The sequence below is a fragment of the Macrotis lagotis genome, chromosome X, assembly GCF_037893015.1.
Source record: "Macrotis lagotis isolate mMagLag1 chromosome X, bilby.v1.9.chrom.fasta, whole genome shotgun sequence".
NCBI lineage: Eukaryota > Metazoa > Chordata > Mammalia > Peramelemorphia > Peramelidae > Macrotis > Macrotis lagotis.
In genome coordinates, this window is record NC_133666.1 from 118,965,709 (window position 1) to 118,991,570 (window position 25,862).

General features: G+C 36.2%; 1 protein-coding gene and 1 pseudogene across 2 annotated transcripts in view; one reads left to right on the forward strand and one right to left on the reverse strand.

Moving 5' to 3' along the window:
- Window positions 1-25,862, forward strand: part of ECPAS (Ecm29 proteasome adaptor and scaffold) — a 190,253-nt gene that overhangs the window by 42,900 nt on the left and 121,491 nt on the right. For both annotated transcript variants that reach the window (XM_074207451.1, XM_074207452.1), the window contains one exon: window positions 24,449-24,579. In XM_074207451.1, coding sequence (XP_074063552.1) covers window positions 24,449-24,579 — 131 coding nt within the window. The remainder of the gene's footprint in view (window positions 1-24,448; window positions 24,580-25,862) is intronic.
- Window positions 4,400-5,385, reverse strand: LOC141497640 (cyclin-G1 pseudogene; annotated as a pseudogene).

A 25,862-nucleotide genomic window follows, 5' to 3' on the forward strand; every position in this document is an offset into this window, starting at 1 on the left:
GCTGTTTCTGCTGCTCACACACCTGTGCCTGGGGCAGAAGATCTGTAATTGTGTTTATTCTGGGAAGAGTCTTTAGCTGAAATGGTGACATGGAGGCATGGACTCAGCACCAGAGGAGCCCAGGGATGATGTCCACAGCAGTGCTCCTGTACTGGAACTGTCTCTTCAGCCCTGCTGGAAAGCTCCTGAAGGTTGAACATCACTCCCATGTTGCTGTTAGGGTGTACAGTGTTTTTCTGGTTCTGCTCATCTCACTCAGCATCAGTTCATGCAAATCCTTCCAGGTTTCCCTGAAATCCCGTCCCTCCTGGTTTCTAATAGAACAATAGTGTTCCATGACATACATATACCACAGTTTGCTAAGCCATTCCCCAATTGAAGGACATTTACTGGATTTCCAATTCTTTGCCACCACAAACAGGGCTGCTATAAATATTTTTGTACAAGTAATGTTTTTACCCTTTTTCCTCATCTCTTCAGGGTATAGACCCAGTAGTGGTATTGCTGGGTCAAAGGGTTTGCACATTTTTGTTGCCCTTTGGGCATAGTTCCAAATAGCTCTCCAGCAGGGTTGGATGAGTTCACAGCTCCACCAACAGTGTAATAGTGTCCCAGATTTCCCACATCCCTTCCAACAATGATCATTATCCTTCCTGGTCATACTGGCCAATCTGAGAGGTGTGAGGTGGTACCTCAGAGAAGCTTTAATTTGCATTTCTCTAATAATTAATGATTTAGAGCATTTTTTCATATGGCTATGGATTGCTTTGATCTCCTCATCTGTAAATTGCCTTTGCATATCCTTTGACCATTTGTCAATTGGGGAATGGCTTTTTGTTTTAAAAATATGACTCAGTTCTCTGTATATTTTAGAAATGAGTCCTTTGTCAGAATCATTAGTTGTAATGATTGTTTCCCAATTTACTACATTTCTTTTGATCTTGGTTACATTGGTTTTATGTGTGCAAAAGCTTTTTAATTTAATGTAATCGAAATCATCTAATTGGTTTTTAGTGATGTTCTCCAACTCTTCCTTAGTCATAAACTGTTCCCTTTTCCATAGATCTGACAGGTAGACTAGTCCTTGATCTTCTAATTTGCTTATAGTATTGTTTTTTATGTCTTTGTCCTGTAACCATTTGGATCTTATCTTGTTAAAGGGTGTGAGGTGTTGGTCTAATCTAAGTTTCTTCCATACTTAACTTCTAGTTATCCCAGCAATTTTTATCAAAGAGGGAGTTTTTATCCCAATGGCCGGACTCTTTGGGTTTATCAAACAGCAGATTACTATAATCATCTCCTGCTTTTACACCTAGTCTATTCCACTGGTCCACCTCTCTATTTCTTAGCCAATACCAAACAGTTTTGATGACTGATGCTTTATAATATAATTTTAGATCAGGTAGGGCTAAGCCTCCTTCTTTTGCACTTTTTTCATTAAGCTCCTGGCAATTCTTGACTTTTTATTTCTCCATATGAATTTACTTACATTTTTTTCTAACTCGTTAAAGTAATTTTTTGGAATTTTGATTGTAGGGCCCTAAACAGATAGTTTTGGTAGAATTGTCATTTTTATTATATTAGCTCTCCCTATACATGAGCAGTTGATATTTGCCCAGTTATTTAAATCTGATTTAATTTGTGTGAGAAGTGTTTTATAATTGTTTTCAAAAAGATTCTGAGTCTGTCTTGGCAAATAGACTCCCAAGTATTTTATATTGTCTGAGGTTACTTTGAATGGGATTTCTCTTTCTAGCTCTTCCTGCTGTATCTTGCTAGACATATATAGAAAAGTTGAGGATTTATGAGGGTTTATTTTATAACCTGCAACTTTGCTAAAATTGCTAATTTTTCCCAGTATTTTTTAGATGATTTCTTGGGATTCTCTAGGTAGACCATCATGTCATCTGCAAAGAGTGAGAGTTTTGTCTCTTCCTTCCCAATTATAATTCCTTTAATTTCTTTTTCTTCTCTAATTGCTGATGCTAACATTTCTAATACAATATTGAATAGTATTGGTGATAATGAGCACCCTTGTTTCACCCCTGATCTTATTGGGAATGCCTCTGGGCTCTCCCCATTGAATATAATGCTTGTTGATGGTTTCAGATAGATACTAATTATTTTAAGGAACAGTCCATTTATTCCTACACTCTCTAGTGTTTTTTAATAGGAATGGATACTGTATTTTCTCAAAAGCTTTTTCAGCATCTATTGATATGATCATATGATTTCTGATAGGTTTGTTGTTAATTGAGTATACTAACAGTTTTCCTAATATTGAACCAACCCTGCATTCCTGGAATAAATCCTACTTGATCATAATGTATTATCCTAGTGATGACTTGTTGTAATCGTTTTGCTAAGATTTTATTTAGGATTTTTGCATCTATATTCATCAGGGAAATAGGTCTGTAATTTTCTTTCTCTGTTTTAACTCTTCCTGGTTTAGGTGTATCAGCACCATATTGGTTTCATAGAAAGAGTTAGGCAGAGTTGCATCTTTCCCTATTTTTCCAAAGAGTTTATGTAGGATTGGAACCAATTGTTCCTTAAATGTTTGGTAGAATTCACTTGTGAGTCCATCAGGCCCTGTAGATTTTTTTTTAGGGAGTTCAGTAATGGCTTGTGGAATTCCTTTTCCGAGATAGGGTTGTTTAGGTATTTAATCTCTTCTTCATTTAACCTGGGCACCTTATATTTTTGTAAATATTCATCCATTAGATTATCAAATTTATTGGCATAGAGTTGGGCAAAATAATTTTGAATTATTACTATAATTTCCTTCTCTTTGGTGGCGAGTTCACCTTTTTCATTTATGATACTAGCAATTGGGTTTTCTTCTTTCTTTTTTTAATCAAATTGACCAGAGGTTTATCAATTTTATTGGTTTTTCATAATACCAACTTTTGGTTTTATTTATTAATTCAATAGTTTTTTTTTTGCTTTCAATTTTATTAATTTCTCCTTTAATTTTTGGAATTTTTAATTTGGTATTTAATTGGGGATTTTTGATTTGTTCTTCCTCTAATTTTTTTAGTTGCATGTATAGTTCATTGATTTCCTCTTTCTCCAATTTATTCATATAAGCATTTAGAGCCATAATATATCCCGTGAGATTTGCTTTGAATGAATCCCATAGGTTTTGGTATGTTGTTTCATTATTATCATTATCTATGATAAAATGGTTAATTCTTTCTATAATTTGTTTTTTGGTCCACTCATTTTTTAAAATGAGGTTATTCAGTTTCCAATTTGTTCTGGGTCTATGTCTCCTTGGCCCAGTATTGCATATGACTTTTATTGCATTGTGATCTGAGAAAGATGTATTCACTATTTCTGTCTTTCTGCAGTTGATCATTAGGTTTTTATGCCCTAGTACATGGTCAATTTTTGTATAAGTTCCATGTACTTCAGAGCAAAAGGTATATTCGTTTCTATCCCCATTCAGTTTCCTCCATAAGTCTACCATATCTAATTTTTCTAACAATCTATTTACCTCCCTAATTTCTTTCTTGTTTGTTTTATGATTTGATTTATCTAGATCTGGGAGTGGGAGGTTGAGGTCTCCCATTAGTAGAGTTTTGCTGTCTCTGTCTTCCTGTAGTTTTTTCAGCTTCTCCTCTAAGACTTTGGGTGCTGTCCCACTGGGTGCATATATATTCAATATTGAAATGACTTTATTGTCTGTGGTACCTTTTAGGGGGATAAAGTTTCCTTCCTTATCTCTTTTAAGGAATGCTATCTATTTTTGCTGCTGCTTTATCTGAGATAAGGATTGCTACTCCTCCTTTTTTCACTTCAGCTGAAGCAAAATAATATTTTTCCCCCAACCTTTTAGCTTTACTCTATATGTATCTATCTCTGCTTCAAATGAGTTTCTTGTAAGCAGCATGTTGTAGGATTCTGGTTTTTAATCCACTCTGCTATTTGCTTATGTTTTAAAGGAGAGTTCATCCCATTCACATTCAAGGTTATGATTACTAATTCTTTATTGCCCTCTGTACTATCTTCCCTCTGTTTGTATTTTTCCCCCCTTTCCCCCCTTTTATCCATATTCCCCATTTTTTTGTTTCTGAAAACCACACCCTTCAGTGTGTTTGCCCTCCTATATCACACCCTCCCCTTTCTTTCCCCTTTCCCTTTGTCCCTTTTCCCTTGCCTTCCTTTTGTTATTTCCCCTTATTTCCCCCCCTCCCCTTCCCTTTCTCCGTGCCCCCCTTCCCCTTTTCCCTTTTTAATACTTGAAAGGTTAGATGTTTTATAAGTTAACTGAGTATGTGTAGGTTGACTTCAAGCCAAGTCTGATGAGAAGATGATTCAGGTATTTCTCCTCTGCTCCCTTCTTCCCCTCTATTACCATAGTTTTTTTGTACCTCTTAGTGTGATGAGATTTACCCCATTCAATCCTTTCTAATATTGAAGTCCACAGTTCTTATGTGAAATAAGCCTTCAAAATCATTGAATTTCTTCACCCTAAGAATCCTATTAAGACCCAGTTTCAGGGATTGTTGGAAGATGAGCAATTTTGTAATAACTATGCTTCAACTGACATGCAGTATGCCCAGACACAATCCACTTCAACTTCTGAACATTTGGTTTAGAACACTTGTTTGATGAGTATTCAGTTAGGCACTTTGCTACAAGTTCCTTCCAGAAGGTCAGATCTCTGCAATGTATTTTAGAATGTTTCTGTAGACATTCTACTCCTGTCAATTCCATAAATTTCTGTGCTTGAATCTCCAGTGCTATTATAGACAATGCTAATACAGAAGGCTTTGCTTTAGAAAACATAATCCTACAGTGGCAGGCCTTAAGCTGAGCTTCCAGTCTTTCAAAACTCAGATTCTTTCTCCTTTCAAATGGTAAATTCTCATGAATGAGTGAATAATAGAGCTGTAGAAACTGAAAAGCAGTAGTAGCTTTGACTTTCCAACACACTTTCTCTAATACAATCTTTTCCATTCTCATCAGGTCAGAAACTGAATTTGTATTGACTTATTCGAATCAAATGAGTGGCTAATGGGACATTTCTTTCTTCCTCTGTTGATTTCACAGCCAGATAGAATCAACTTAATCCCACACATCCAAGGTGTTTGGGCTGTACCTTCTTTTTAGATAGAAATCTGTCCAGTAAATTCACAGCTAGAGATAAAGTCTCTGAATCAAAACCGAAGAACTGAGTGAGGCTAAGAAGGTCTTTCACTTCGAAGTCTCTCAGTCTTGCAGTCATCCGAAGGCCATTATCATGAGCAGGTTCAATTAGTCTCAAGCCACAGACCTTTGGCTGACAACTGGACTCCTGTTCCAACAGAACATTCAGCTGGTGCAGCAGTTTCTGAGCTTCAGTTGTTACCAGGGCCTCTATCATCTTGAGCTCCTCCAGGCAGCTCTTCCTCCAAAGCAAGCCTCCCCCCCCCCCCCCCCCCCCGGGACCACACCTCTCCTCACCCTGAAAAATTAGTTCAGATGTCCCAGACGACGTGGGAACTATCTAAGGGAGAGGAGAGGGACCTGGGGGGGGGGGAGGGGATAGAGGGGGCTCCCGGGGCGGCAGCTGCAGCCAGTGAGGAGGACGCTGGTCCCAGGCCGCGGAGCGCTCAGCTGATATACTCTTTCAAATAACTACTTTGCCCTCTGATTCCATGATATCAGGGCAGTTTACCATGACTAGATCCTGTAATATTAAGTCCAGGCTTTTTTTTTTCTTCAGTGTTTTCAGGAATACCTATAATTTTCAGGTTGCCCCTCCTCAATCTATTCTCAAGGTCAGTGGTTTTGTTGATGAGGTATTTTACATTTGCTTCTATTTTTTCTATTTTTTGATTTTGTTTAACTGACTCTTGCTGTTTCATGGAGTCATTAGTTTCTATAGACTCCATTCTCTTTTGTGGGGAGGAATGTTCTTCATTAACCTTTTGCAACTCCTTTTCCTATTGGTCAATTCTATATTTGAAAGAGCTTTCCATTTGACCAATTAAGGTTTTGAGAGAATTAATTTCTTTTTACATTTGCTTATTTGAGGATCTGAGAGATTTATTCTCCTTTTGTGTTTGTCCAGTTGTACTTTCTAAGGTTTTGTTTTCTTGTTGCAAGGTATTAATTGTCTCTCCCAAATTTTTAAGCTCCTTCCTTCAAGGAAGTCTTTCTGTGCTGGAGACCAGATTGTATTCTCCTCAGAGGTTCCAGGTCTCTTGTGAGTTGGGGTCTTTTCCTTCCAGGAATTTTTCCATGGATCCACCTTTCCGCTGACCCTTCTTCATTATGCTATGACCTTGAGTTTGGGGGGCGGCTGGTTCACCTGGGCTTGGGATCACTAAAGGCTTTACTGAATGCAGTTTCTCTGGCTGGCCAGTAGGAGGTGCTAGTTGCCCTCTCTGGGGTGTCTGTGATCTGGGTTACCAGGCCCTCTCCCTTTGCCCAAAGGCAGGAGTTGGAGCTATTGAATTCTTTTGCCTTCAGTCAATGGTGGGCTTTGCCCTGGCCTGAGGTCATTCCTCAGCTGGGCTGGTTCTTTGGCTCACACACCTGGGCCTGAGGCAGAAGTAGTTTGCCTTTGTTTGGGAGGAGGCCTCTGTGCAATGGAGGCGTGCCCTCAGAGTTTCTCAGACCGGAGGATCCCAGGGATGCTGTCTGCAGCTCTCCTGCACCAGAACTCTCCCCCGAGCCTGGTCCCTGAGCTCCAGGGGGACAGCACCAACACCAGTGCCTCTGCTTCCCCGTGGACCCAAGCCCCTTTCGTCCAGCCCACCTCTGATCCAGCAGGTCCGGCTCTCGGGCCCTCAGACTCCCAGTTCCAATTCAGCTGTTAATCTGGCTGATTTGGGGCTGATCCTCCCTCTGAGCCCAGATTCTCCCACCTGAATTCCACCAAAGCTGCTGCTGTAGACAAATCCTGAGGTAGTTGTTCTTTCTCCTGGCTTTTCTTTCTGGGTTTTGTGCATCAGATTTCTTTTAAGAGGTTTGTTTCATGTGATAGATGGGGAAGAGATCAGGAGACTTTAGGACTGTGCCTGTCTTCTCTCCTCCATCTTGGCCGGGAAGTCTTGGATATCTTTCTTGGGAATATTGGTGGATTCTCTCAATTTCTATTTTGCCCTCTGCTTCTAGGATATCAGGGCAGTTTCCCTCTAAATAGTTCTTTGAAAATGATGTCAAGGCTCTTTTCCTGATCCTGACTTTGAGGTATCCCAATAATTTTTAAATTATCAAATTATTAAATGAGATGTTTCACATTTTCTTGTAATTTTTCATTCTTTTGGTTTTGAAGTATTGTCTTGATTTCTCGTAAATTCAGCAGTCTTCCTCAGTTCCATTCTACATCTGAAGGATTTGTTTTCCTCAGACAGCTTATCTCTTCTTCCATCTGACCAATGCTGCTTTTTTAAAGCATTCTTCTCCTCAATAACTTTTTCAACAGTTTTATCCATTTCACCTATGCTAGTTTTTAACATGTTATTTTCTTCAGCATTCTTTTGCATCTCCTTGACCAAACTGCTGACTTCTTTTTCATGTTTTTCCTGCATCTCTCTCATTTCTTTTCCCAATTTTTCTTCTATCTCCCTCACTTGATTTTCAAAATATTTTTTGAGCTGTGTCATAACTTGATTCCAATTTCTGTTTTCCTTGGAGTCTTTAGATGCAGGAGCTTGTACTTCCTCATCTTCAGATTGAGTATTTTGATCCCTCTTGAGATCATAGACAAGTATTTCTCAGTGGTGTTCTTCTTTTTCTCTGTTTTCTCATTTCCCCAGTCTGTGTCTGGTTTTTGGGGTGCTTCCTGAGCTTTTAAGTATTATTAGGATACCCCCGCCCTCCAAGGATGTCCCTGTGTGAGGCTCTGTCTTCCCTCCTGGTATGTGAATGACCTTAAGTGCCCCCCTCTGCTTTGGGGTTTGAGGTAGGGGGGGCCTTGCTGTTTTATGGGTAGCCTAGACTGCGATCAGCATATGAATGTGGTCAGATCCCCAGAGTCCTGTTCTAGGGGCAGAGGACAGAGCTTGGTAGTCTCTCTTCACTCCCCTCCCTAGGCTCAGCGTGCTCATTCCCTGGGGGCTCACATGCTCACTCTGACAGAGGTCCCCCCCATCCCCCAAGTTGTGCCTGGTGCTCCTGGGGATGTAGGTCAGGAAACTGCCCCTGCTGCGGTGAGCTGAAGCTCCCAGCGCCCTGGGGTCCTTCCCGTTCTGCCCCTCTAACCCCATGGAATGCAGTCTTTCTACTATTTTCCATGTTAACTTGGTCTGGGGAACTGCCTCACTGGATCCCTCTGTGGGTTCTGTCTCTTGAAAATTCAGTTTGAGTCGTTATTTTATAAGTTTGGAAATATTGGAGAGAGAGTAGCTGAGGATCCTCTCCTGTCACCATCTTGACTGTGCCCCCGTACCATTATCATTTTTCTTAATGACTTGTTTGAAGGTATTGGTGCATGCTTGTCAGATTTTCAAGGCTATATAACTGGTAGGAATTGCTATAGCAGGTTGAAAAACCAGATCAGGATTTTTTTTTAAGATTTTTTTTTTTTGCAAGGCAATGGGGTTAAGTGACTTGCCCAAGGCCACACAGCTAGGTAATTATTAGGTGTCTGAAGCCGAATTTGAACTCAGGTACATGTGACACCTAGCCGTCCCCAGATCAGGATTTCAGAAAATTCTGGCAGTTTAGGACAATGGACTAAATCTAACATAAGGAAATTTAATAGATATAGATAAAAATATTTGCAAATGGTCTCTCCAAATTAATTTTATAGATAGAGGTGGGGAAAGTAACATTAGACAACATATAAATATCTAAAGTTTTTAATGGTCTTATAAGTTTTATAGGAGTCAGTAATCTGATAAGGTGGCTAGAACTGTTAATGTGATTACATAATATATTTATAGAAGGTACAATGTTAGAAAAAGAAATTATAATACTGCTGTAGTTTGCCCTGGTCGGATCATTTTCAGCTGTGGGCCTGAAGTTTTAGGACAAACTTGTAATTATTTGAAGGATACCAGCCAAGATAATGAAAAAGTTTGATTTCTTGTTCTACAAGAATTATTTCGAAAGTTGGGGATCTTTTAAGTCAAAGAAACAAAAAGACAAGAGAGTTATAATTGCAGGTTTGAGTATTTGAAGTGCTTTAAGGTTCTAGAGGGATTCGATTTTCTGTACTTGGTCCCAGATGGAAATTCTTGTGATGATGAATAGTTTGCTTCAATGTAAGAAAAAATTTTTCTAACAATTAAGAGATGTTTGTAAGTGGAATAACTTTCTTTTCTGTTGCTTTTCAAGCAAGAGGAGAATGTCTATTTGTTTGACTTGATTTAAAGGGAATTCTGTATTTATGTTTGGGTTTGGGTGGATTGCCTCTATTAATGTCTCTTCAGATTTTTTTAAGGTCTGATTTGAAGATGTTATCCCTCAGTTTTGTTGTCTATGTACCTGGGCTGTTAGTAAGTCTTCTGTTATCTGACGTTTTTTGAATTTACTTCTAGGGAGATTTCATAAGTATAATTTCTTAAATTTTGCTTTTGTTTACTTCTAAATAATCAGCTTGACAGAATCAGGAGAACATTGTACATATTAATAGCAATATTGTGTGATGATCAGCTATGATGCACTTGACTCCTCTTAGCAGTTCAGTGATCAAGGACAATTCTGGTTTGACATGGAAAATGCCATCCTCATCCAGAGGAAGCAACTATGGAGTCTGAACATAGATCAAAGCATATCATTTTCACTTTTTAAAACTTGTTTTATGTTGGGTTTTTTCCTTTTTCTCATGGGTTTTTTCTCCCCTTTAGTTCTGATTCTTCTTTCACAACATATTAAACCTGATTGTGCATGTATGACCTATATCAGATTACTCATGGGAGAGGAGGGAGATAGAAAATGTAGAACTTAAAAGTACAAAAAGATGAATGTTGAAAACTTACTTTGTATGTAAATGAAAAGATAACATTCAAAAATAATAAGCTTGATTAAGACTATAGATTTTGACAGAATAATTAATGTTTTAGTTGTGATGACTGGATTTTTTTAATACAAGGATCACCAGATATTTTTTTATACAAGGATAACCAGAATATTGGGATATTTACAAAGCCATTAACTAATCTCAAAGTTGGGATTTCTAAAATAACATAGCTTGTCCAACTTCCCTGGTGGACTTACGGTAAAGAACGCAACCCACCCCAGAGACAGACTGAACACAGATTGAAGTACGTTTTTTTGTCTCTCTCTATTCGTGAGGTTTCTCATCTTCTTGGGGGGGGGGTTATGTTTATTCTTATACCACATTCAATTTACATCAGTGTATAGCATGGAAACAATGTAAAGACTATCAGCCTTCTGTGGGAGGGGATATGTAAAATTCAAAACCTTACAAAAATGATAGGTAGATATTACTATTGTATATAATTGGAAAACAAAATGTTATAACAAACAAAAAGTAAATATTTTAAAAAATGACATAGCTTGTCAGTTAATTTTAAAAAACAGAATAAAATAACTTTATGCCATTTTCTTTTATCCATTCTTTTTTCTACTTTTTAGTTTCATCAACTTTTTATTCATTGGAACATAATTAAAAGATCATTTATTTAGAATCAGATAACAAAATTAGTGTTCATTTGGAGGGTCTAAGAAGTTGATGTTACATTAATGCCTTTGTTTGTTTTTTTAAATTTTATTTTTAAGACAATGGGGTTAGTGACTTGTCCAAAGTTACACAGCTAGGAAATTATTAAGTGTCTTAGGCCAAATTTGAACTCAGGTCCTCCTAATTCCAGGGCCAGTGTTCTATCCACTGCACCACCTATCTCCCAATGATAATGCCTTTGTTAAACCAGTAATCCCATCAAGGTTGTGATGCAATGCTTCATTAATAAAAAAATTGCTTGATGTTAAAGAACTTTTGTCATGGCTGTTTCCATTCATTTAGTCATTCAATTAACATGTATTAAGGGATTAGTATGTGCCAGGCACTGTTGTAAGTGCCACAGATAATCCTTGCCCTTATATTCTAATGGGAAAGAATTCATATAAATAATTATGAATGTAAAGCTCTAATGGGCATAAAAATATAATTTCATACTATTTATTTGAACAGTGTTTCTTTTTGGCACCTATTTCTGCTTCAGAGCATAAAATTTTTCATTGGATTGTTGAAATTTATCAAGAAAGACTTCTTAGTACAAGATAAGTTTTTATTATATATTCATTGATGAGGAATATGTGTTGATAAGTGATTGGAGTATGAAATTTTCTACCTGTCTGTGGCTTTAATTTATTCCTATTACTTTTTTAAAGTAAAATTTTTTTAAGGTTTTTGCAAGGCAAATGGGGTTAAGTGGCTTGCCCAAGGCCACACAGCTAGGTAATTATTTAGTGTCTGAGGCTGGATTTGAACTCAGGTACTCCTGACTCCAGGGCTAGTGCTCTATCCACTGCACCACCTAGCTGCCCCTAAAGTAAATTTTTAATTAGCTTAAAAAAAAACTTTCCCAAACACACAAAGAACACAGAGAGGATTTTATGTGACATTATTTATATGACAATCTCTCTTTGATATAGCTTGCTTTAAAAAAAAGTGAAATAATTCTGCATGCTTTCAAAGCTTTTGCCTTTTTCTGCTCACTTTTGAAATTCCTTCTGTACATTTAAAAAATTAGAATGGCTCTCTTTTTTTGGTATCCTATTGACTGACTTAATGTGCCAAGCAGTGTCCTCTCCACCATATATACTCTTTCCCTCAATTAAAAACCAAGAGAGAAAGAAAGGGAAAAAACCCAAATAAGCAAGTCTCTACATGTTCACAAGTGTTTGGCCATGTCCAAAAGGGTATTTATGCAATTTTGTCTATCACCTCTTTCTCTGTTAAGAAATGAGTAACATTTCATCATAGCTGTGATTGGTGATTGTATTGATCAAGTTTTTCAAAGTTATTTTTGTCTTATAGTTGTTTTTTAAAAATGGAGTTATCCCTGTAAATTGTTTTTCTGGTTCTGCTTACTTGAATGCAGGTCAATTCATACTAACCAGGATTCTCTGAAATTGTCTTTTTTTTCCTTATCATTTCTTACAGCACAATTCCATCATTTATATATCACAATTTTTTTTAGCCATTCCTAAAATGTTCCCTTAATTTTAATATTCTTACCATCTTCCCTCACCACTCTTCTCAGCCCATTTCAGTTTATTTGATGTCCATTCCCACCACCCCTTCCCCTGTGTTTGGATATTATTTGTATACTTTTCTCATGCCCCAGTTATGATAAGAGAATTTTACCTCCTTCTTCCTCCTTTCTTTAATGTGTTTCTTTATTTTTCCCCTCATGAAACTGTGAACAGAATCAGTGCTGTCCTCAAGGCCTTTTCCCCCTATAGAACACCTTTTAAAAGCTTTAACATTAAGGTTAAAAAATTAAAATTAAGGTTCTGAAGAGATGTTAATTTCTTTTGTCAATAGAATGTTAGCAGTATGATCTCTTCCTGTTTAAATTTATCTTTCTAGGTTTTTCTTCACTCCTTATGTTTGTTCTAATATTTCTTGCTGTTTTGTGAGGTCTTTGATTTCCATTTGGTCTATTCTAGTTTTTCAAGAAATTCTTTCCTTGAGTAAGATTTACCAATTTTTTCTTGTATCTTTTTTGCCCAGTTCCTCAAGAGCTTTTATTTTTATTATATTAATCTTATTTCTTTTCTTCTTAGTATGTAGGAAAATCAGTTTCCTTTTTCCTTTCAGTCTTTGTTTGCAGTTACAGTTTACAGTCTTCATATTCTACTCTCATTTCTTGCTTTTCTTTTACTCTACATATCAAATTCGTCACCAAAACTTGATATTTTTGTCTCCTTATCATCTTTCACTATCATCTTTGTTCAATTCATAGAACCACCATTTTAGTTCAAGTATTTCATCATCTCTTGCCTTGACTATTTCAGTAACCTTATTATTTGTCTCCCTGTCTCAGGTCTCTCCTCTTTCCACTCATTCTTCACACACTGCCTAAGTAGTACTCTTTTTTTGTTTGTTTGTTTTTAAATTAGGATAACTTTATTCCATTCTGTTCTGTCACCATTAACAAAAATCATAGAAAGCAAAAAAGATTTGTTTTTGCAAAGATAAATGCAGCTTTGTCTTTCAGAGCAGCAGATCACAACCTAAAATGGGATGGGCAAAACATGGAGTTATGGGGTATTCCTCTCCCTTCCCTCCACCTACCCTTCATTTCTATCCTTCTACCTCCCCTACCCCGAGCTATCCCACCCATCCTTACCCTTATATTCACACCTGATAGAAGGAGGCCTTCCTCCCAGGGCCTTGTTTGGCCTACTGAGGATGAGGAAACATACTTCAGGACAGAGAAAGCATGCTCTGAAGTCCAGGTTTGGCCTTGACACTTTACTTAAAAATAAATGAAAGAAACATTAATAGGGATTTTCTATGGACCAAGTCCAGTGGTCAACTCTCAGGATACAAATATAAAAACAAAAGATAGTTCTTGCATTCAAGCAGCTTAATCCATTAATCTGTAGTGTCTAGGGAAGGAAGAACTGTTTGATCTCATAAATTAGAAGAATGGCATATGAGTCTCTAAAGCAGTAGATTGACAAATCCCATTTAGGGATTTAGTTAATTTGATCATGATCATATTTCCATAACTGGGATAGGGAATGAGAGGAAAAGGTAATTTTCAGGGTCAGAATAGGGAAGTGAAGCCTGGTGGCTGGGTCTTTGCTATAATCTAATTTAGGAATAGCAATCAGCAATTCAGATGACTGCTGCCCCAGAGCAGAATTTTCTATAGGAAGGTAAGGATGTTGTTATTCTGAAGAGTACGGAATGAATTGTGGCATGGTAGCTGGAGCTTTTCTGAAGTGGTGATGTAGAAATACTAATTGCCAATGGTAGTAGATATATGGTAGCTTATAAGGAGACAGCATAATTCTTTTGAATTTAAGATCAAGTATGATTTATTTTCTTATTTTTCTTATTTTTTATTTCAATAAGTTTTATAATGTATATTTCTTATATAGTAGTATATGTTATTTATGAATAATAAAAAATATGCACATTGGAGTTATATTCTTAAAAAGTTTTTTTTAACTGATGGTGTATATGACCAGAAATGTTTGGGCCTTCTTTTTTCACATTCTCTTTTAGTGTTCTTATCTTTTCCCAGTGACTTCCATTCTCTCTATTCATTTAGATGACTCCTATGCCCATCTCTGAACTCCAATTCAGCATCTCTAGCTGCTATTAAACACTTCTAATTGGATATCCCCATAGCATCTCAAACTTGTGTGCAAAAGAGAACTTTGTATTCTTCCCTCCAGGAAGAGCCCTGACCTGTCTTCCCAAAAAAAGGAGACTTTACGTGGTTCAGATAGTGCTTACTACCAGGTTGGGCAAATGGGCAAAGAAGGGGCAGAGAACCAAGGAATAGAGCCTCAAGATGAAATAGATGGAGGAGAGACCCAAAAAACCCAGGTTGTATTCTTCCCTCCATTCCCTACCTTTCTTCCTTCTTCTAAGCCAAATCCACTTCACATTTTGATATTTCTATTGAAAATACTGCTTTCCTTCCAGACACTTAAACTTATAACTTGGAGGTGGAGGTATTGTTATTAACTCTTTCTCTCACTTCTCATGTCCAGTTACTTGAAAACTATTGGATAAAGGCATATCTCTTTCATCTGTTACTTTGTGTACATTTACAAGGCCAACACCCTAGTCATCTTTCTTGGACTATTGCTAGAGTTTCTTCATTGGACTTGGTTCTGCCTCTCATTCACCCTCTCCCATTTCCCCCTAGCCCCTTATCTATCCTCCATATAGTTTCCAAAATCTTCACAAACTATATGGTTTTTTGCTGTCTAAGAACTTTTTGCCTGTAAGATAAAATGTGAGTTCCTTAACTTAGTATTTTAAGCCCTGTCTTCAGCTTGCCTATCCAGTTTATGTTCTATTGCTATCATATACCATGCAAACTTGGCAAACGGAACTACTTAATGTTTCCCAAACTTGGTTCTTTTGTAAGGGGACTCCCTCATGCCTGAATACACTTTTTTCTTTCATCAACTATCTTTTTCTTTTTTTTCTTTTAATATTTTTTATTTATTTTTCTAACTACATAAAAAGAGTTTTCAACAATCATTTTTGGCAAGGTTTTGAGTTTCACATTTTTTTCCCCTCCTTCCCTTCCTTTCCCCCACCTCTTGACAGAAAGCAATCTAATAGTTATTTATGTATAACTATGTTTAACATATATATCCATATCAATCATGTCATTATCAACTATTTTTTCAAGGGTTACTTCATTTCCATTTCTGTCAGCCCTTTCCTGAGTTCTCCAGTTGTGAGGAGAGAGCTATTCAAGTTACTTATACAAGTTATGTGCTTACTTACCTTCCTACTTTCTGTATACTTACATGGAGGAAGACAGTGAAATGGAATGAAACTTTGGGTCTGATGACTTGTCTTTGCTTTGTATTTCCAATACTTTTTCTATGAGTTAAAATGATTGTTGGATTTGTGTGGGATAAAAATCCACCAAAAAAAAAAATATAGACTTCTCTGAGCAAAAATTTTTCACTTTTCTCGAGAAAAGGGTATACTCCAAGTCTCACAAAGGAAGTGAAGACCAAGGAACTCCCCAAAATGACAGTCAAGCAAGATTATATGGCCTAACACAATCCCCTCCTTCTCCTCCCTGTCATTTCTCTCCATCGACTCATTGGTTAGTCTTCAGAGTTACATTCTACTTGTGAAAATCTACCCCAGCAACAAAGAAAAAGAATCAAAGGTTTTCATAAAATATTACCTCACTATCCAGATGGTGAGAATAACCTTCGGGTTTATAACTATCTTACTGAAGTAATGCAACTTGTCTTGGAACACAAGGTCTAGGAACAGTCTACTTATGATCAAACAAAAGGAGTCTTAAGAGCTTCTTCAGACTGCAAGGTTTTTCTCATGGGAAATAAGTCTACTATCCTTCAAGTAGTTAGTAAAAGTAGTCTTATCAAAAGTTAGGAGAGTGAGCCACCTGTTTGGAATAAAGGGGGCTTTCTTCTAGAAATAGTTTAAGAATAATAGTTTGTTCTTTTTTTTAATATTTCTTAACCCTGACAAGACTTCACTAGGAATATTAACCCTGAAATGATTTTATTGGGAGTATTCCATTCAGTCCCTCCTTTTTATATTAAATATATTTGGCATCTGAAGTCCTCTCAGACTAACTTTGATACCCCCTCAGGTTCTGTTCTCTCTTCCTGTCCACTTGGGACCTATCTTCTTCTTGGAATCCTGACCAAACAACCCATACACACACATAGACACATGGAGGAAGATGTACTCGTTTGGTGTCTCTCTCTTTTCCCCTGGAGATATTCAATATCTTTCTGTATCTGCAGAGTCCATTCCAATCTCCAATTTGGATGACATGTTGAGATCTCCTCTTCTGGTAAAGGAACTTTTTAACATAACATCTTATCAGGCAGACTCATTTTTATCATTAGACCATAAAATTTTAAAGCTATTAAAATTCACATTTTGCCTTAGTCACTGTCATATTGATATACATACATACTTTAACAAAAATACAACTTCCATAATTGTTCACTTCACAAGTGAATGTGTTGAAAATTATCAAGTTAACTTGAGCTTATACCATTTACATTAGATGACTATCTTTCTACACAAATAGCTTTAATCTCTTGCTCTTCCTTAAAATAATAACTCAAATATCCTTAACTAAAATAAACTCTTTCTTCCCAAAATGTTTCTTAACTAAATAAACTATAGGTGATTCTTCTCCTGATATACTCAACTGACTTATATTCCCTTTTCAAGTAGAACTTGAAACTGCTACTGGACAGAAGTGTATCTTGAGATTATATAACCTTTTTTTTAATCTTACTTAAATATCCTTTTTCCTAGCATAAAATAAAGGAAAATCAAGGAATCTTAATTCTTCTCAGAACATATATCTAACAGCAGACCTGACCTATCTAGCTATTAAACTTCACTTGACCTAAAATTTCTTCTTTTTTTTTTTTAAAGGTTTTTGCAAGGCAGTGGGGTTAAGTGGCTTGCCCAAGGCCACACAGTTAGGTAATTATTAAGTGTCTGAGGTTAAATTTGAACTCATGTACTCCTGACTCCAAGGTTGGTGCTCTATCCACTGCTCCACTTAGCTGCCCTTTGACTTAAAATTTCTATATCAGATTGACCTTGAATGATTTACTATAAGTTTCAGGACATCAAAGGAAAATTCCTTTATAGATATAATTTTGAGTTTTAGTTTCCAGACAGAAGTTATATGGATTATCAAATGCCTTAAGTCAAATTTTAGATTTATCTGGTGACACATTATTCAAATGTCACATTTGGGGAAGTCAAGTCAAAAGGGTCCAACCTCAGGTTGCACTGAAAAGCCTCCCCTTCAGCTTTTTTCTCCCAGTACTGTGTAGTGCCAAATCATCTTTTGGGCTTCCAGACTTAAAGAGATCATTGACTTAACAGCACTTCCTTCCCTGATCATACTTGATGTTAGACACAAAACAAAAGCCAATTAAAAGTCCCCTTATCTAAAATAGTAATTCCATGTAATTAGATCTCCAAGTGAATCTACTTCACAAGGACTAAATGCTAATTCTAATCTGGATTGGACAGGGTGGTCACAATCAATCAGCCCCCTTCCTTACACATTTACTCAGAGTGCCCCTGCCAACAGAATATATTAAATAAGGTTACTTTCTAAACATTCAAAAAACAGTCAAGTTCCCCAGCATCTGGAATATTCCTTGACATAGAAAAAAAAACTTCTTAACAAATATGTTTCATAATTCAACTAGAAGGCCTATCCTCCTGGTGGCACTTCTAATCTGAAAAACCACACCCCTTTGCCTGAAATCATATCTTGTTTTATTTCTGGATAAACATGGTATATGAGAGGCCTCTTGGCTATCCTGCTGTATTACAATAAATAAACAAACACCCCCTTTGGCTAGGAGATTATTCTAAGAATTCTCACATAACAATTAGTAAGAGATTGTCACAGTAAAAAAATCACAGATTATTATCATTATTGAATTTCCCTTGTTGCTCAGGTGCTTTTACTTCAAAGCAAACAACCACTATTTAATTATTAGCCATGTTTGAAATATCAATTATTACTTTTCAGAATTCATTCAATCTACTAGAATATCTTAAGTGTCTCTGAATTTAATAAAGCAGTAATACGTGTTAACACATTAAGAACTAGATTTCACAAAACAGTCTTTCCATTATTATATTTTTACCTGGACCTACAGGTATAGAGCAAGGTCTGACACATCATTGGAAATTTCATGGAACCCAGAGGGTCGTGACCTTTGATAATTTCCCTCATTACCCCTACAAAGTAATCAATCATTAATTCCAGGTTTGATCACATTATAGTAAAATATTTCATATTTCCAAAAGTAGATCACATGTTTGATAACACTCTTCAACATCTTACTCATTGAGAAGTCATTTAATTAGGGTTACACAATTTTTAATTTCCTAATCATTTTCTAAAGCCCCCTCACATTTATACAACATTATTGGAAAGGATATCTTGCAGTTAAGATATACCTCCCAATCTCTTATACATTATCCTTCTGAATCTGTATTCAACATGGGGGAAGAAATTTGCAATTTTACTTCTTTAAAATTTAAACATTAAATTCTTAACCTACATGAAACATAAGATTTTCATGCTGACATCTCATTCTCTTAAAGCAAAGCAAAACAATAGGTTCTCTTAAAGTTAACCTTATAAATATCTTTAACACACAAACCTCTTCTAAATAAGCTTATTTATCTCTTCTTCCAAGTACACTTCTATTTTCAAAACAAAGAAAATAAGATTCTCCATGAATTGTGTCTTACACATATGATAATTTCAAAAGCCCAATGTACACTTTTTGCCCATGCCAGTATTATATTTACATATATAATTTCTTCTTAAATAACAGATAATAAATAAGCTACATTGATCTTACATATAGATATTCCTTTTTATAAACACTAGGTAAAAAAACAAAGCCTTTCACAATTTCTCTGGGTCACAAAAGACCTTGAGAGTTATAACCTGTTGGCAAGGTATTCTCTAGTTTTCTCATAACAAATCTTGACAAATGTGATAGGTTAAACCTCAGTTCATTCATTGTTTGTTGTTGTGACACAGTTTTAAATTCTCAAAAAAAGTTGTTTGAATCTGTTCTTATACAAAGTTTATTAATTATTCACTGCGTATTTCAATTTCATGTATTTATTCCCTAGAATTTTGCAACATAGAAAAATTCTTAAGAATGGTTGTTTCTGGGGTGGCTAGGTGGCGTAGTGGATAAAGCACCGGCCCTGGAGTCAGGAGTACCTGGGTTCAAATCCGGTCTCAGACACTTAATAATTACCTAGCTGTGTGGCCTTGGGCAAGCCACTTAACCCTGTTTGCCTTGTAAAAAAAAAAAAAGAGTGGTTGTTTCTAAAAATCCCTTTTTATAATTAAAAGATTTTTCTTTTTACTCTTACTCTTTTTTTTCTTTTAGGTTATTTTTGCAAGGCAAACGGGGTTAAGTGGCTTGCCCAAGGCCACACAGCTAGGTAATTATTAAGTGTCTGAGACCGGATTTGAACCCAGGTACTCCTGACTCCAGGGCCGGTGCTTTATCTACTACGCCACCTAGTCTCCCCTATACTCTTAAATTCTAAAAGTCATATTCAAAATAACCTTAAATAATTTTCTTTTTTTTTAAAAACCTAAAATGTTTGCAAATTCTTTTTATATTTATCAGTGCAATTATAATTTCTCAATGCTCTAACTTATAAGAGTTTTCTATCCTCACTGACAACATTTCTTAATATTTTAGAACATTTTATGTTCTGGGAATTGGAGGTTCCCCTCAATTTGAGATATTAAAGTAATATGCAATTCTTTCTTTGCCTTTATTGTTTATCATTACTAACGCACCCCAGAATTTTTTTTTCCAGATACATGAACTATATATATACATCCCAAGCATATTTTGAATCAGTGTAAAATATTACCTTTCCCTTGTTCAGTAATTCTAAAACTTGATTAAGAGCACATAACTCACAGTCTGTCCTATCAATAGTTTTGTCAGACTCTCAGCCTCCACCAAGGGCATTCTGTCCCTATTTATTATGACATTTCCATTGATTCTTTTTTTCTTCCTGTGTTTCTGGAGGAGCCATAAAACATTAGAATAAAAAAAAACCAAACTTTTTTTTATAAACCCCCAAATTTAGTTTGTTTTCAGATTACTTTGTACCAAAGCTTAGTACATTATAGAATCAATAACATAATAAAAAAAATTAACATTTACCTAGCCGTTGCTTTTCATATCAGACTTTTCATCTTACTGGGTTTATTGCTTTTATAATCAATTTACTGCCAGACATTGCAAAAATAGCAATTTAATACAGTTTTCAGATTACCCTAACCTCATTTAAACATATATCTCCATTTGACCTTTTAGCTTTTTATACTACCTTTTTTAAAATTGATTTTTAAATCATCTCCCAAGGCTCCCTAAATCCCAAAATCAATTATTTTACTTATACAATGTCAAACCTACTCAAACATGTAGTCTACATGTTTTAACCAATTTCCATAGTTAACAAATGGTTCAAAAATCCCAATTTTCTCTATGCCTTGATTCTCTTCTCAGTACTTTCAGAACCTCCTACTCAGGCTATACTCACATTTCCTCTTAATATTCTGTTAAACTATTCTTTTTCATTAACCTTTTTGACTATAGTTAATACTTGTTATGAACTAGATCCCATAGCTTATAGAGCTATATAAACCACAGACATGATTTCACTTTCTACATTTTCTATTCAAAAGATTTAATATTTAACACTTCTTGATTTTAACTGGTAAGATTTTGAGAAGGCAGACAGCTACTCAAAAAAAATCTCACAACCTGATTGGAATATCACCTGTTCCCTTCTTCAGATAGGATAAACCATATAACATCTCATAAGGAATATAACTTCTCATAAGGAGGTGGGTTCAAAATCTTTCCTTGGAGGCTCCTCTGTTCTCAGATCCCCACTTGTTCCATTACTCTCTATAATAACTAACATTACCAGAATCTATACTAATAAACTCCTGAAACTCTAATGTTACCATATCATTCTGGTAAAAGATTAACTGTTTAGTTTCCTTTTTCTGGTATTTCTGTGTCACCAAATTATATACTTTAGAATTAATCTGACTCTCTTGACTTGCTGGAATTTATTTCCCCAAAACTTTGTCAAATTAAAATAGCACTTTCTATGATTTCTTTATTTGACATATTTGGTAATATTCATCATCTCTTTAACTTCAAAATAAGGTCCCTTTTAACACTAGGTAATTATTGTGTCTGAGGCTGGATTTGAACTCAGGGACTCCTGACTCCAGGGCTGGTGCTCTATCCACTGCACCACCTAGCCACCCCAATTAGTCCTTTTTCTTAATAAATTCCCTTTTTGCTCCTGTTTCACTCCGAAGGTTGAGAGATAACAACAACAACAACAACAAAAATAGGGGCTGCTAGGTGGCGTAGTGGATAAAGCACCTGCCCTGGAGTCAGGAGTCCCTGGGTTCAAATCCGGTCTCAGACACTTAATAATTACCTAGCTGTGTGGCCTTGGGCAAGCCACTTAACCCCATTTGCCTTGCAAAAAAACAAAAAACAAAAAAAAAACAAAACAAAAACCAGGCAAGTGCCCTGGAGAAAAGAAGCAGGAAGGGGGTGGAGGGAGAGGAGGCGAAAGTATTCTGGCAACACAGAATCACAGTGAAGAAGCAGGGAAGAGAAAAAGTCAACAGCATTTTATCATTTTCTGCACTTTTCCTTTTTTTACTTTGGATTTCTTCCCCATTATTAAATCTAGACCCTAGAGCTCTCAGCCAGCACTTCTGGACCCTTCTATGGCCTCTAACCTATAGCCTCTAACTGCTTGGACTAATATGGAACCTCTCCCTGCAAATTGTATTAATTGCTTGGGAATATTTTCACCTTTGTCCTTTTTTCAGCTCCCATCAGACTCAATCTGCAAATTTGATCTATGTGGGAGTGACAAGGGTCAGGTCCACCAGGGTTACATCTGGGCTTGTATACACAAACTTATGGACCAGTGTCACCATCTCTGGGTCTTCTCCTGTGGCGGGGCATCTCCCTTGTAGTGCTGCCTCCGGATATCCTCTGGCTTTCAATTTTGCTCAAACTAAGTCTCTCTTTGGTATTTTTCCCTCACTCCTCAAGGGATCTGCCTGGGCGCTAAATCACGAGCTGCTGACAATTTCCAACATGGTGCCCACTTATGTGTGTGTGTGTGTGTGTGTGTGTCCAAAAGAGGCTTAAGGAGGGGGTTAATTTTCCAGCCAATGCACCAAACTGTGGGATAAAAATCCACTAAAAATATATATAGAGAGAGACTCTGAGCAAAAAAAAAAAGTTTATTTTGACTTTTCTTGAGAAAAGGGCATACTCCCAAGTCTCACAAATGTAGAAAAGATCAAGCAGCTGCCCCAAATTGACAGTCAAGCAAGATTATATGGTCTAATGCAATCCCCTTCTCCTCCCTATTGTTCCTCTCTGTAGACTCATTGGTTAGTCTTCAGAGTTACTTTCTACTTGTGAACATTTACTCCAGCAACAAAGAAAAGAATCAAAGGTTTTCATAAATATTACGTCACCATCCAGATGGTGAGAATAACCTTTAGGATTATAATTAACTTATTCAAGTAATGTAACTTGTCTTGGAATGCAAGATCCAGGAACAGTCTACTTATCATCAAACAAGAGAAGTCTTATGAGCTTCTTTGGAATCCAAGGTTTTTCTCATGGGAAAAAGTCTACTCTCCTAGTAGTCACTAAAAGTAGTCTTTTCAAAAGTTAGGAGAGTGAGCCACCTGTTTGGAATACAAGGGGCTTTCTTCTAGAAATAGTTTAAGAATAATAGTTTGTTCTTTCTTTAGTATTTCTTAACCCAGAGAGGACTTCACTAGGAATATTAACCTTGAAATGGTTTTATTGAGAATATTCCACTCAGATTGAATGGTCTTGAGAGAATGAATTAGAGATGGGAATCTCAGCCATAAAATATCTGTCAAAAAAGTCCTTAGAGCATAATTCACAGTCCTAGTTGAATGATGAATTGCCCAAGGCTTCATCAGTTTTTCAAGCATGTTGGGAATATCTCTGTCTCTGTCTCTGTCTCTGTCTCTGTCTCTGTCTCTGTCTCTCTCTCTCTCTCTCTCTCTCTCTCTCTCTCTCTCATATACACACACATGCGCGTGCTCTCTCTCTTTGTGTCTATACAGGATAGGATAGGGGCTATACCTGTGATTGATGGGTAGAGAATGATCCCTTGGAAGAGGAAACTCCTACCACCAATCTAAGTCAGCAGTGCTCTCCACTACACCATTTTGCTTCTCATTTGTATATATATTCTAGGTTTTGTTTTTTTTACTCTCAGACACAGTAAAAGAAATGGCAAGAAACCATATGTGGTTATATATGTGTTTACAAATATGTACATGCTTTTAGCCCAGTGAGAGAATATGAGGGAATCAGAGAATTAACTTTTGAATGGCATGATTCTGAAATAGTTGGAAATCACTGTCTCAGATCCAGGATAGGTAGGGCAGTGAGCCTATCAATTAAGTTTTCTTTGAAGTGGCTTAGCTACCACTACTCCAGACTCTTAGTGAGATATAGAACTGGGTTTGAGATGCTGAGGCTATTTTAGGGGTCATCATCTTTCCCACAATGCTATAAATCTCTTCTTTTCATCATCTGCTGATTTTAAGGAATATATTTCACAGAGTTAAAAAACTCATATAGGCTTAACCACAAAGGGTTCAAAATTTCCTCAGACTTTAGAATTAAAAAAAGATTGGGAGTTACCTTTTCCAAACCCTTTCATTTTTAAAGATAATTTTCCTTTTTCCTTTTTAGGAGAGTTTTGTGACTATGTTATATATCACTCTTGGATATGAAAGAATCTTAATAATTGCATTAGAGACTAGTTATATGGATATGGACCCTTAGTTATCACATTCTGACTATTGACTAGTCTGACTTAACTGACTTTGAGGATTGAATAGAATTCTACATTGGTTATTTTTCTTGTTATTTTTGGCAATGTGTTAACTTTACAAAATTGTCCCTAGATTCTTGAAACACTTGTGTTTATTAGACTTACATTTATTTCTCCTGTCCTTGTGTATATGTACTTTAACAGTTGTCCTTATTGACAACTTATTCTGATTCTTCATAATAGTTGACTTTTGCTTAATTATTAGAAGTGTTTGGTAATTTGATGAAGAGGGTTAGGGAAACAAATTCAACAAATCCTGATACTTGAATTTGTGATTTCCTCTGTTTTCATACTTTTTCCCTTTTCAAATTTCAGATCAACTTGAGCGAGTCTTCTTACGACTTGGTCATGCTGAAACAGATGAGCAGTTACAGAATATTATCTCTAAATTCCTTCCTCCTGTCTTGCTCAAACTGTCTAGCACACAGGAAGGAGTTCGCAAAAAAGTAAGTGTACTATTCCTGTTGATGGAAAAGTGTATCTAATTTATGTTCTTGATTATATTGATTTATACTGTGAGATTATTTTCAGGTTCTATCGTTATCTATTCTGTGAGGTCTTAGTGACTAATTTAACCTTTCCTTATTTAGGAGCTATTTATTAAGTATCTTCTGCAAATTTAATTGTTGTCTTCTGGAATGTCTGCCAGTACCATGCCACCAACTGTAACTTATAGCGATTTATATTACCTCTCTTTAACATTGTCTTTATTTTGGACATCATTTTCCCTATCTAAAATTTAATCTGTTTCTTCAAAAAACCAATATAGGTATGCTTGGGAGGAAAAAGTTCTCGTGTCTTGTAGTCTATGATAAATGGGTTAAATGAACTCATATAATCTGGGCATTAGCCAGATTTTAACATTTGGGATCATTTTGAAGAAAGAAATTACTCTTCCAAAGTATATATGGGGAAAAATTCATCACCAAACAAGAGATAGAAAGGATTACAAAAACTAAAATGGGCAGTTTTTATCATAAAATGTTTTAAATGTTAAAAATCAAAACAAAAGCAGTTAAAATTAGAAGATAAACGAATAACAGGAAAATTCTTCCAGATTTTTCTCATAACAGTCTCATTTACCAGATATATAATGAACTGATATAACTTCATACAACTAAGGACTACCTCAATAAACAATCAACTGATAAAAACTGGAAGTTTTCAAAGAAAAAAATTTAAGCAATCAAGAACTATATATAAAAAAAACCTCTCCAATCACTAATAATGTTTGTCCTTCATTCCTGAAGACCACAACATCAGGGAGGTGATGCCATGACAAACACATGAACTGGATTTGAGTGAGGGAGTGCTGCACTACATCATCTGTCTCACTTTCACCTTCAGAGCCATCTGGATCCAATGGCCAAATATGACTCAGGAAGACTGGAGATGGCCCTGAATGCGAGGCAATCAGGATTAAGTGATTGCCCAAGGTCACACAGCTAGGTCTGAGACTGGTTTCAAACTCACGTCCCCCTGACTCCAAAGCCAGCACTTCATCCACTGCACCCTCTAGTTGCCCTCAAACACTAATAATTAAGAGAAATGCAAATTAAAGTGACTATGAAGTTCATCAGATTGGAAGATGACAAAATAGGAGAAATAATTGTTAAAATGATAACATCATAAAGAAAAATTACTTTGAAAGATTTTGGAACTCTTGACTAATGTAATATAAGTCATGATTCTTCAGGGAGCAGAAATGAACCATATTATCCATCTCCTG